The following is a 13,182-nucleotide window of genomic DNA, read 5'->3' as shown; positions in this document are numbered from 1 at the left end:
TTAATTACAGCAGATGTGATTCCACACCAAGAAAAACTTGCAATTGATACCGCACTTCCAAAGAATGAGAATTTATTCAAAAGAAAAAGATTTTATTTTTATTAGTCGATGTCAAAGAAATATATTTTTCTCTTTTCTTTTTCTGTTCACTGATATGCATGCAATGCATTTTCCCCACCCCCCTCGTAAATCAAGCAGAAAACGAAATCAGCATGCCACACCCTTGAGTTTGATTGACGGGCTGAAGAAAAAAATAAAACATTCCTCCCTTCCCTGCCTTCAAGGTCACGGAGGAAATGACGTTTCTCTGGGTAAACGGGGGAAAAAATTTCCCCTTCCTTACATTTTCCTCTACTCAACTTCAAGGATGAGTCCAATTTCCGCTTTTTTCGTTCTAGTTTAAAAATGGCGGGAAAATCGAGCAAAATTTTTCCCGGTTATCTGGATACCGGATAAATGGTTCTCTACTGTACTAGATTCATATATAATAACAGTAATCTCTTTTCATAGTAAGTTAATTTACATGAAATATTTTTTTTTAATTTTGGTTTAAAAAATTTTGCTTATTTATTCATATGCCGTGGGAAATTTTTTTCCTTTAAAATTGAAAGCTAGAAGTTTAAAGAATTTATAGAAATGTAAATATTTCAATAAGTGTCTTTTATTAGATTTAATGTAATATGTTTCTTATATTTAAATGATCCCAAAACAGTACAGCATGAGGTTTTAAGACTGTTGATGTGCAGGCTTGAGGGCACTTCTGAACATAAAACACACAATAAAAAAACACAATAAAAAAAAATGTTTTTTATGAAAATTAAGAAAAAAAAATTCTAATTTTAATTGCGCATTTGAGTCTATTGTAATTCTACCAATTTACAAAAATTCTATTGTTAATTTTTTGTTTTGTTTCTCGATCGCTTTTTATTTGGTAATTACTTTGGAATTTTTTAAAAAAACCCAAATATTTTTATATTTTATTACGGTACTCTAATTTCGAATTTGAGTAATCACTTTTTTGACTTGCTTTATTTTTGCCAATTTCATGATACACCCAATATTTTTTTCGATCGTTTTATTTTCATATATATTTTCAGTTATAGATACTGATTTCCATGTAGTTTTTAAAAGTTCGTTACATTTAATATGATATTACAACTTATAACTTATAAATTGCGCATTTAATTTATCACTTTTTGATGGGCTTTAATTGCACCAATTTCATTTTAAAAAGTTATTTTGATTGATGAGTTATTGCTATGCCTTTCTTATGCTTTTGAAAATCCTGTATTTTTACAAATAGATTGAATTAGCTGCTTGCCAGTGAAAAATCGCATTTCAACCTCTCTCGGTTTCAGTTCATAAGGCACCCAATTGCCTTTCTTGTGAATCATACCATGGATTTCAATTGTACGGAAACGGCTTGTTGCTCAACTCCCAATGATTCTGCAAGCTCCTCTTCTGTTTGACTCCGATCTTCATCGATTAATGCTTCCAATTCTTTGTCTTCGAATTTTTTTGGCTGTCCGGGGCGAGGCTTGTCTTCAATGCTGAAATCACCATTCTTGAAACTTCGAAACCTTCCCTACATGATTTATCAGTTGGAGCATTGTAACCATAAACTTCTACAAGCGTTCGATGCACTTCAGCTGCACTTTTCTTCCAATTTAAGCAGAAACATAAAACCTCTCGCAAATGCTGCTTAGATACCACAAAATTTGACATATTCAACCAAGTAAAAAACAGGGTTTTTGCATGAAACTCAAAGCGATATGAACTGAATATTATTGTCCGATTTCTAACCTCTCTAAAACCAGCTGTCACTGTCACTATGAAACAATCAGAACAGCCAGAGCCATCTTTTGAAAACGAACTGAACTAATTTGTACTCCCAATAATAATGTTTAGATCTTCAGTTTTGGGAAATCTGATTTATGGTGACAGCATTAAACTTTCGTTGATGATGTCATGGTCTACGAGTGTTAGGCCAATTTTTAAAAAAATTTTGCTGTTGGTTGATCACACGTAGCTCATGACATCATCCCTTATTTGTAGTACGAGAGTACTTAAGCTTTAGTTGCAGATGGGTATGTTGTACTATTACTTTTTATTGTTGTTTTATTGCTCTGTTTGTCAGAGTGCAATGTGTTTGTTTTTAAATAAATCGTTTACCATGAAAACTTTGTTTTGTTTCAATGAAAGTTAATATTTAGTTGCACTGACATTCTTTTGACTATTTCAGCTATCAGTTAATGCTCTGCACTTGCAAGTGGTTTTAAAAATAAGATTTTTATTACAGCATGCTAATTTTAAGCTCATTTAAATAATTACTGAGATGTTTTATTCATGTCGATTTCATCTTAAATTTAAGAGAGTTTTTTTTCCATTCTTTTTGTTGCAATTATTGTAATCCTTTTCTGCGTAATTTTGATGATCCTGTTACATTGGAATCTTATTTGTTTATGTAAACTCACTTTTGGTCGTACTACAATCTTCCTCAAACTAAACTTAAATCTCAACATTCTTTTCTTTTTGAGTACAGGAGACTTGCAGAGATCTTTGAGGTCTCCAACTCCAAACTTTGCATCTATAGGCCGCCTGTTTTTACGGACCTTCTAAAATATGCCACTGCCAGATTCGACTTGGTACTGCCTGTTTGGAAATCGGACTTCCACCAGACTGAGATCCCACTCTGGCCACTATACACGAGAGATACTCTTGCCAGCAATGGCTGCAGGTTTTTACTGATGGATCCGCCACTCTTTCAACTGGTAGAGCTGGAGCCGGTGCTTACTCCAAATATTTCAGCCTTAGAGAACGTCTTGACGCTTGGGCAGATAATTTTGATGGAGAAATGTTTGCAATCTTTATCCCTATTACAGCTATTGGTGAACCATCTGAACAAAACATTGTTATCTTTGTCGATTCTGCTATTAGACCATTTCTGAATATAATTTATACCCGTCTGAACTTGAATTTAAGTGTAAACAACGCATCGACTCTCTTCTTTGTTCTGGAAGAGAGGTGGTCCTCCAATGGATCCCTGGTCATTGTGGCATTTATGGAAATGAACGGGCTGACATGTTGGCTAGAGACGCTTCAGTATTGCATTCATCTTCTCATCCAGTTCCCCTTTGGAATGCAAGACTGCTTCTTAAGAGCAAATTCAGGCACAGAACAACATCTGCTCCCTGATGGAAAGTCCTGGGCCAGCCTTCTTGATAACCAGCAGCGCTCTCACCTTTTCCTCCTTCCCAGAGCTGAGAGAGTTGCTTGCCTTAGAATATGGACATGACTACTTGCAGGCCCATCTTTTTAAAATTAACCTGGTCAATTCACCTCTTTGTGTGCTCTGTAACACTTCGCCTATGACTGGGGAGCATCTATTTGATTGCCTCTCTCTTCTTGACATCCGTTCCTGTGATGACTTTTGTGCCCTCTCACCTTCTGGAGCTACTTCAGTGTTGTATTGGACTGCAAGGTGCCTTATGTCTGAGAAGACGATGGCAGGCGTAATTTAAAGGGGGAAGAAAACATTGGAATCGTCAATAATCGAAAATTGTAATAACATCGGAATTTGAAAAACCACACGAAAGACGCCGATTAAATGATAAATAACTGCTGAAAAACCTATCATAAAGCAAAGAGAAGTTGTGATAGAATCGTCACGAATCAAATGCTGTAATTATGTTTAAAACATAATGAATTTGAAAAACTATGTAAAAGGGCCGACTTTCGAACAGTCACAAATCAAAAACATCAAATAGTAATAATTTGTATTTGAAACATTGTAATAACGTATTAATAATATAGAATTTAAAACCATGTTTAAAGAGCAGATAAAATATAAATAACTGTTGAAAAACCTGTATCAAGATAAAATGTCTATTTTAAAAACAATGTTAAATTGAATGAAAAAATGATAAGTAATAGTAATAACTGTGATCTAAAATCAAATTGGATTTACAATGGAATACTCGCAAATCAATCAAAATTCACTAATCATAACATTGTATTAATTACATTTGAATTGGAAAAATCATGAGAAAATAGAATAGTTATGGCAAACAGCTAAGAGGAAAAAAAATTATATGATAAAAAAAATACTATCACATGTTTAATAACATGATTACATGTTTAAAAAAATACGATGGAATTGAAAAACTCATTTGTCCTGATAAAATTTTATAAAAGTTTCAGAAAAATATAAAAGCCTTGTGCAAAGGGCCATAAAATGATAAATAACTACTAAAAAAAAACTGGATTGTCTGGAAAGTTCGTGCAGTTACATGCAATTGTTTTTTCGAAATCCCGATGTCTTTCACTGCTCATTTATTATTTATATTCTCGTAAATTTTTGAAATATACACTGATATTATTACGGTACGTGAAATTCAAATAGCGGAATCAAGAAATCATTCTTTGACACTGTCGTTTTGCACCGATATTCTCTTTCATACATGCGGTATATTTAATTTGCGTAATTCGCCGACCATCTTTTTTTTCTCGATAGTCACTGCTACGGAGTGCGCGAGATTTTATTCGTTAAATTGAGGTCATTCGTAAAACCGGGGTTCAAAAAAACATTTTTTTTGTACGTATGTATTATTAAATATTACTAGTAATAAACGACTATCTAAATATAATCTATAAATCATGAACTTTTATTCATCAGATGAAAATATTATTACAAACATTGGTTACATTTTGACAAAAAACTGAGTTATGGAAGTTTGATGGCTTCCCTGATCTTTTACCCGAAAAAGTTCCTTTTCAACTTTATGAAGATTATCAAAAACTTCATTGTTCACTTCCTGCTGCATAAGGTATGTTTTAACAGTTTCTAAGCTACTTAAGGCTTGAGAAAATGGGACAATTTTAGCAGGAGCTTCATCATCGTTTTCATCCGAATCACTGTTCATAGTTTCCGACGAGTCAACACTTTCGATAACTTCAGTTGCACAGACAGGCAATCCGTCATCACATGTAACGTAATCATTGAAGTCTATCCCAGGAGCAACTTCTTCTGAAATGGGGACATCAACGTCGACTTCACCACTTTCTACTTGAGAGCCGAAAAATCCCGCATTACGAAAACACTTTTCTATCTTACTCTTATGCCTCTATCTCATGAGAGAAAAATAAGTGCAACAGTAAGTGTAACTTCAACTCTATCTACAACTCTAAAGGCAATTCCTACGATCGGAGTTGCCGATATTGTTGCTTAATTGCACAAACGGTTGCTCGTAACTGAGTTACCATATTTTGTTATTTTTCTTTACTTTTGTCTCTTATTTTATCATATGATTCTATTATATCATAGTTTCTCAACGATGTTGGTAATGGGAGGAAAAGGAAATAACAGACGCTGTAGAATATTGATTGATTTAGATTTAATTTTGTATATTTTAAAGTCTTTTTCAGCTACAAATGAAAATTCTGAACACTTTATTTCCCCATTAGTGAAGTAGCATGGTATAAAAAGGATTATGATTTCTACCTCATATTATAAGATGATATTAAGATATCAATGGATTTCATGTTGCGTCTCTAAAAGGATAAGGGGGTCAAAGGGGGATGGACTTAAATACCATATAGAATTTTTACTATTTTTTTTTACATTGAATCGAGTGAGTAATGTATAAAACATGGTGAGTAGCGTTTATGAAAAGTGGTTAAAGGCGCTTATTTTCGATTTTTTAAAAGCCCTTAAAGGTGCTTTTCTCAATGGGTGTTTTTAAAAAGTGCTTAATTTTCCTTTTTCGATAGCAGAGAATGTCGATTTTTGGCACATATTATGTAAAAACGTGCTTTTCATATTTTTCTATTCAACGTTTTCAGAATTAATTTAACCACGATCAATTTCAGCGTACCGTCAGTCCATAGCGTATGAAAGCGCCAATCATTTTACAGGTTTGGTGAAATACTTGCGAGTCCGTATGTGCATCTAGTGAACTGGGTTCGGTGAGATTCTTGCACTCTCATGTGCAACTCTGCTGCATTTTGCAAGATATTATTAATTTCAAGCTTCATTTTCAACCCTCTGAAATCGATCCGAAAAATCTCTTGATCATTTTTTAATGGCTAATGTAATCACGAAAAGAGTTCTTTATCAAATTCTGGCTATTTTATCATGATCATGTAAAGTCTTTGAAAATTATTTTGCATTTTGTCAATTTACATAGTGTTTAAAAATATTTTTTGAGTGCCTAAAATGTTCTTAAAAGGTGCTTATTTTTTCTTGAAAGATTTGACTACGCACCCTGTAAAAGCATAGTTTATTTATACATATTTACTATCTAACATGCTAGCTAGGCAAGTGCAGTATCATTATCTATGTGTACGCTAAATTGAATAAGAATAAAAACAAGCTGTCTGATTTAATAGTTTAGCAATTCGAAAATTTATAAAGTTTCATGTGTAGAAAGTACAATTTTATGACTTATACCACTTTATGCAACTGACATTGCTATCTAAACAAGTAAGGCATTTCTTCAAATTTAATTTTTTACGCTAAATTAAAAAAATAGTTATTTGAAGTAATTCTTTAGAAGAAATGAGAGTTTAATGTATGAAATATAAAAATTTTGATTTACCTTTTACTCATAAATTATTTATAACATCAAAACTATTAGATCTATGAAATTCTATTTTTTTAAAATTTTGTCTAAAAAATACATAATAAATAATGTCAGACTTAACTATACATCAATGTTTCAGAATTTTATTGCCATAAAATTAATTTACATTGCATTAAGGGATCATCAATTTTATTCATCTACACTTTTATGAAAATTATTTTTTTCAATTTCTTAGTAAAATTGTTTTTTAAATATAAGAGGATTTTCAATGGCATACTTACAATTTACTATTGTAAAATTTAAAACATTCATTATTGGTATACGATTATTTAATTAAAAATTACAGGATTTATTTTAGGACAAATTTATTGTAATATATAATATATAAATTCGAATTTATTAATAACTAAGAAAAAAACAATATTTTATTAAGAGCATACTTTTTATGTATCATATTATTTTGTTATAGCCTTTTACGTGTTTTGTTTTGCATTTTGAATAATACAAGAATCAATTTAAAAATTAAAACATTTAATATCAAGTAATACTTAGAACATTATTCATTTACATTTCAAATTTTTTAATTTCATTCATAAAAACTATGTTACATCCCTTTCTTTCTTCACCAGACAAACCTTACAGGATTATACAAAATATCTGAAATAAAAGAAAGAAATCACTATCATGATAAAATTTTACCAACACATTATTAGAGTAAGGGAGATTAAATACCATTAATTTGAAATCATTTAAGTCTTTAGGTATCCCTTTTAAACTTATTGTTAGTTTGAATGATATTTTGATTATAGTTCTAAGATTATTCTATACACTAATGAAAGATGGTAGGTATGTTTGGTTTTGTAGTTTTTATATTTGGATTGAAATTTGTTTTAAGAAAAATAAATTGTATTTATAAACGAAGACTATTAAAAATGTAAGTATATTGAAAAATTAGTAAGGTACACTTACATACTTACTATCATTGTAGAAAAGTAAAGTATCAAAACATAAATGTAAAGTACAAATCATTATACACCAAAAAAATAGAGGGGAGGAATGCAGAAACACATGTTTTCTAACTTGTTTTAAAATAAGCTTTTCAAAAATTAAAAGAATTCTTAGGGAAGAATAAAATAATTATTTCACAAATAATAATAATAATAATAAATTTTTTTTCAAATAATCAGACGCATGTTTTTACAATCAACAGAAATAAAGATTAAAATTTAAAAATAAAGAAATATAATCATTGTTACATTTTGTGTTATAATAATGCTACAAAGTTTGGCGAGTTGCTTGCCGAATATTTCAAAGTGAAGCTTTTCGCCAGTATAAATCTTTGCATATATAAAAATAGAAATTATTTCTATCCAAAGTAATTAAAACTTTAATCGGAACAAATTATAATAAGTTGTAATTTTATTAGCTTAAAATGAATAAATATTTTAAAAGAAAATTTATCTAGAAAATAGTGTACTAAACTCTGGTGATTTGCAGGTTCCTGTTATGATAGTACATCAACTGCATTCAGATGGTCATCTCATCGTCTGAAAGTATTTTTAATGTCTTAATTTTTTAAGGAAATGTTATTATTAAACAAAAGAACTGTTCCGTTTCATCTATAAAATTTTTTTATCCGATCATCCTCTTCACTAACGTCGGCGCCAGTTTTATTTACATTTGTATATGTCATCACATAAAATTGAAACGTCATAAAAAGCAAACGATCTGATTGGTTCATGTAAGAAATTGCCTGAACAGTTGCAGATATTTCGTGCAACCGGGATTTCTATATCACGAGGATTTTTCGAGTAATTTTTGGAGAAATTGCCTTTAGAGTTGCAGATAGAGTTGAGGTTACACTTACAGTTGTACTTATTTTCTCTCGTGTGATAGAGGCAATAGAAACTTGATCCCAAGATTGTCCCACTAGACAGATTGCATCCAAAACATTGAGCCTGTATTTTTTATCCTCACTTTCATCTAAAGATTCTGTTATCTTTCTCATGAGTAACATTCTGTAATTAACTTTAACAGATCGAATAATGCTAAGGTCTAGTCGTTGCAGAACACTCGTGCAATTCGCTGGAGAAAGCAACACCTTGACGTTAGTTGAGTTGGAAACTAGAGCATGAGCAGGACAGCGATCGATAAACAAAATAATTTTTTCCTTCTGCATTCTCATAGATTTGTCAAGGGCTCTCAAATAATCCATGAATAGAGAAGAAGTCATCCACGACTTTTTGTTAGCTGCATAAGTGGTGGGTGGACTCTTGACGTTTTTGAAGCAACGCAGTTTTGCCGATCTGCCAATGACTAGTGGCTTTAACTTGTCAGTTCCATCTGCATTGGTTGTAAGCAAAACAGTTACTCTCATTTTGCTTTTCTTTCCTCCAAAGCATTTTTCATTTTTATAGCAAAGCGTCTTGTCTGGTTGTAAATCATAAAACAGTCCAGTTTTGTGTGCATTGTAGATGTCTGATGGTGAATATCCTTCAATCAACTTTTGCAGCTTTTCTTTCCATTCCTTTACAACATTTTCGTCCATATCTGCCTTTTCACCGCATATCTTCTTCTGACATGAATTATGTCAGTTCTTAAATCGGTCAATCCAACCATTAGATGCAGTTAAGTTTGTCACTCCATGCTTCTTTGCTAATTGAAGAGCCTTTTCTTTCATTAAAGGACCACTGACAGCAATATTCTTGGACCGAACCATATTAAACAGGGTGCGTAGCGTTTGTAAAAAGTACTTAAAGGTGCTTTTTGGGAGGTTTTGCTTTTAAAAGTGCTTTTTTCAGCTGGCGTTTTTATAAAGTGCTTTTTTTTCACGAATTTTTTTTCTTCCTTCAGTGATATCTGACGGATCCCCTGCATTTCACAAAAAATGGGGTGTTTGCTACATAATCATTCACACGGACTTCATGTCGTACCCATGATATGACCTGCGCATGCGCGCACACTTGAAACTGAAACCCGAGTACTCCAATTCGGATAGAGTCAGATCCTTATTAAATGTTTTTCTTTTTAATTTATAATTTTATTCTTGTTTATGTTATTTTACTTCTAACACTTTTTTGATGTAGGGGGGAGGGGAATTTTGTTCTGAGTTCAGAGTCAAGTTGAATTCACTCGGTGATGTGGGAAAGTACTGATTGTTTCGATTTACGTCCGTTTCTTGTTGAGTTTTTTTTTAATGCTAAAACTGTTCATAAAATTTTTTTGTTTTTCAATAATATCATTGATTCAATATGAATTTTTTGAGTGCTTGAAAATTTTTGTAAAGTGCTTGAAAAGTTTTTAAAAAGTGCTTATTTTTGATTCAAAGATTTGGCTACGCACCCTGTTAAACCATTCTACCTGTTCCGATTCAAGAGCAGTAAGAGGGGTATCTTTTAATGATTTTCAATGACTTTTCCCTGACTTCGACGCATCCTATTTCAATTTCTTTGTGCTGTTTCACAATTGTTGCTAATGTTGGCGCTGAGATCCCAAGACGCTCTGCTAAAGCATTTTGTGGTCTGACGTTATCAAATTCTCTTAAAATTGACATCTTTTCACTTAACGAAAAACGTTTTAGTTTTCTACTAGTATCCGCCATAATGGGTGATGATTTGAAAATTCTAATCGTCCAGAAAATGTTCAGTACAGCTCGCTTCTTAAATTGGAGTAACGAGTTTTAAAATTCTCCCCTTCGCATTATTCAGCAACTAGAGATAAGATAAGAAAGGAATTTCCTGTTTGACTCATAGCCAACGTGACAAATCCCCGGAACATGACCTTGCAAGTGTAATGTCTTATTGACTCCGCCCACCTACCCACAACGAATTTTGTTTTTCCCTGTTGCTGGCTTTTCTTTTGTTTGAGGCGAAAGATTAAGACTCCCAGGAAAGATTTTTTTTCCTTTAGAATCTGCCAATTACAAAAAAATGCAATATTTTTCTGATCAAAATTAATGAAAAATATTTATTCCGGATGCTGAAATAATTCGTTAATTAGAAGTTTTTGCTGGAGGTGAAAAAAATTCATTAAATCGCAAAAATCGTTAAATAGGAGTTCGTTAAATCGGGGTCCGACTGTACTTTTTTTTGTTTAGTTTTCACAAATTTTTTCTGGTTAATATTTTGCATGCTTCTTAATGATGATAGAGGGCAATTTTTCCTCACTAACACTTAAAGATTTAAGATACTTGACTTTTTCAGCCTATCCTCAAAATTCTTCTATTATTATTTTAACAATTTAATGCATAGTTTAATATGAAATAATGTTGTGTAATTTTTCTTTGTAGCTAGTACCGACATGGCTTGCACCTAATTTACTGACATTCACAGGATTTTTTTTGACGCTTTTGAATGCTGTTTTACTTTCAATATATGACTATCGCTTCTGTGCTTCCAGTGATTCATTTCCTTCGTATCCACCAATTCCACAGTGGGTTTGGATAATATGTGCCATAAATCATTTCCTTGCACATACATTAGGTAAAGTTTTTTTTAAAATTATATTTATCATGTTTTTGAATAAGTGCATGTATTATTTTCAAATACCAGTTTAGTAGGACCCATATATAGGGAAGAGCTCATGAAGTAAAAAAAGGCTCATTAAATCATGCAAATCTGATTATAAGGTTAATACTAAAAATTAAAATATGGAAATGTAACTCATTTGTGAATTGCTTCCAGTCAATCTTTATACTGAACAGTGAAAATATGTTTATCTAAATTTGTTTACAAAAAGTTGGATTTAATTTTCAATGTAAAACACTCAATTTAGTTTCTTTAATGTTTCGTCATACATATTTTCTTTAGCTTCAAAAAACTAATCAATATTTTGTAATGATTCTAGAGCACTAGTTCACAATGGTGTTTTAAGTAACCTTTCTTGTTTTGAGTAATTAAATTCACTTGTCTTTCTTTTTTTTTTAACATTCTTTTACATTATATCTTAATTTAATACTATGTTTACAAAATTATTTCCTTTATTTAATCCCAGAAAAAGTAAAGAGAAAAATATTAACTTAATTTCATTTTTAGTATTGTACAAAGTTTTAATTTGTCTCATTAGATTTAAAATCGTGTTAAAATCAGGGGCGTTATTGGTTTTTCTAACTGTAGTGTGGTATCTTAAATTATCAACTTAAAGCTTTTAAAAGTGTGTAAAAGTATAGATAATAGCTTTATTTTTAAACCATATTTTGAAATGTTTGTATTGATTTTAAATAATTATTTATGTTGAACTCCAAGCGTAACAGAGGGGAAATCACACAAGTATTTTATTCTAAAAAATACATTATAAATATTTTTGAAAACAAAGATTTTTCTAGAAAATGCTACTTAAGGATGCAATGTTTAATTAATTGATATAAAATAATAAGAGCCTCATAATTAAATTTCAAGTTAATTAAGAGTACTTGTAACAGAAGGACAAATAAAATCATACGTTTTTGACATGCACGCTGTAATTTATGCTAAATTCTGTGATTTGAACCATCCTAAACATCTAATTTTTTTTACCATTATCACATTTCAAGGTAAAATAAATCATTATATGACTTTTAAAATTGCTGACACTTTTTTTAAAGTCCAAATAATGCATCGTAACAGAGAGGACATGGAATTTAATGGAGGGGACATCTTACAAATTTGGCAAAAAGTTAAAGGGAAATATCACTGTTAAAAGTGACTCTTTGGTTATTTAAAGTTAGAAATAGCAGCACTGCTATGATTGAAACCTGTGCTACATCTTTGTAGATATATTTGAAAGTTTTTATTTTACCACACCGTGTTTAAAAAACAAACAAACAAATGCTTTGTTTCTTTCTCAATTTCAGTTATTTGTCAACAAAATTAACTACCCAATTTTTTTACTAGAACTTTTTACACTTGCAAAACTATCTATTGCAACATCAAAAAAATCCCAGTGTTTTAAATGGTGACTGGTGTGCATTTAACATGTTGGGTCAGAAAGTCCTCCAAGTTCCCAAAACAAATCAATACCTCTGGGGTTACTGATGAAGAAGTTCCCTTGTCTTTTGGATTGGGTTCAAAATTACAAGGCTACAGAGATGAACATTAGTAGCTGTAAACTCAAATTGGGGTCGGCTGTTCAACGACAATTATAAAATAAAGTCACTTGAACGATTGTTGTAAGTTGCTATATTTAGTAATTCAATGTAGTTATTAGGCAAACAACTGTGATTTTAATAGTAAGTTAATATATTCGTGAATAGCACATAAATTTTATATGGTGTTTTACCTACGCATAAAATATGGATAGGTCATAGTACAGCAAACTTAGATTTGTCAATTTTTCTGTTTGGATGCATGATGCATCTGCTTTGATACTTGATATGCTTATATCAAGGTGCACATTTGGCTTTGTGGACTTCCTGTTCATTTTCTTTGACAATCATGCACTCAGCTCTACCGGAAGTCGGGTACGAAATTTTATCAAATGAGTAGAAATTTCTTACAAGTTTTTTTTTGTATCATCAGAAGCTTGATTACTAGGCTATTTCTTTTGTTTTGGTAGAAAGGTTACAGAGTATGCAGAGAACAGTAGAACGTTTCTTAGAGATATAGGTAATGCACGGTTTGCTTTT

At 31.3% G+C, this 13,182-nt stretch overlaps 1 protein-coding gene across 1 annotated transcript in view; it reads left to right on the top strand.

Annotated features, from left to right (window-relative positions):
- LOC107455082 (ethanolaminephosphotransferase 1) overlaps window positions 1–13,182 on the top strand; it is a 55,006-nt gene that overhangs the window by 18,188 nt on the left and 23,636 nt on the right. The window contains exon 3 of the mRNA XM_016072505.4: window positions 10,870–11,062. Coding sequence (XP_015927991.1) covers window positions 10,870–11,062 — 193 coding nt within the window. The remainder of the gene's footprint in view (window positions 1–10,869; window positions 11,063–13,182) is intronic.

This window comes from Parasteatoda tepidariorum, chromosome 12 (genome assembly GCF_982258835.1).
Source record: "Parasteatoda tepidariorum strain Cologne lab strain chromosome 12, Ptep-v5.0, whole genome shotgun sequence".
NCBI lineage: Eukaryota > Metazoa > Arthropoda > Arachnida > Araneae > Theridiidae > Parasteatoda > Parasteatoda tepidariorum.
This window is presented reverse-complemented; position numbering and strand designations above follow the sequence as displayed.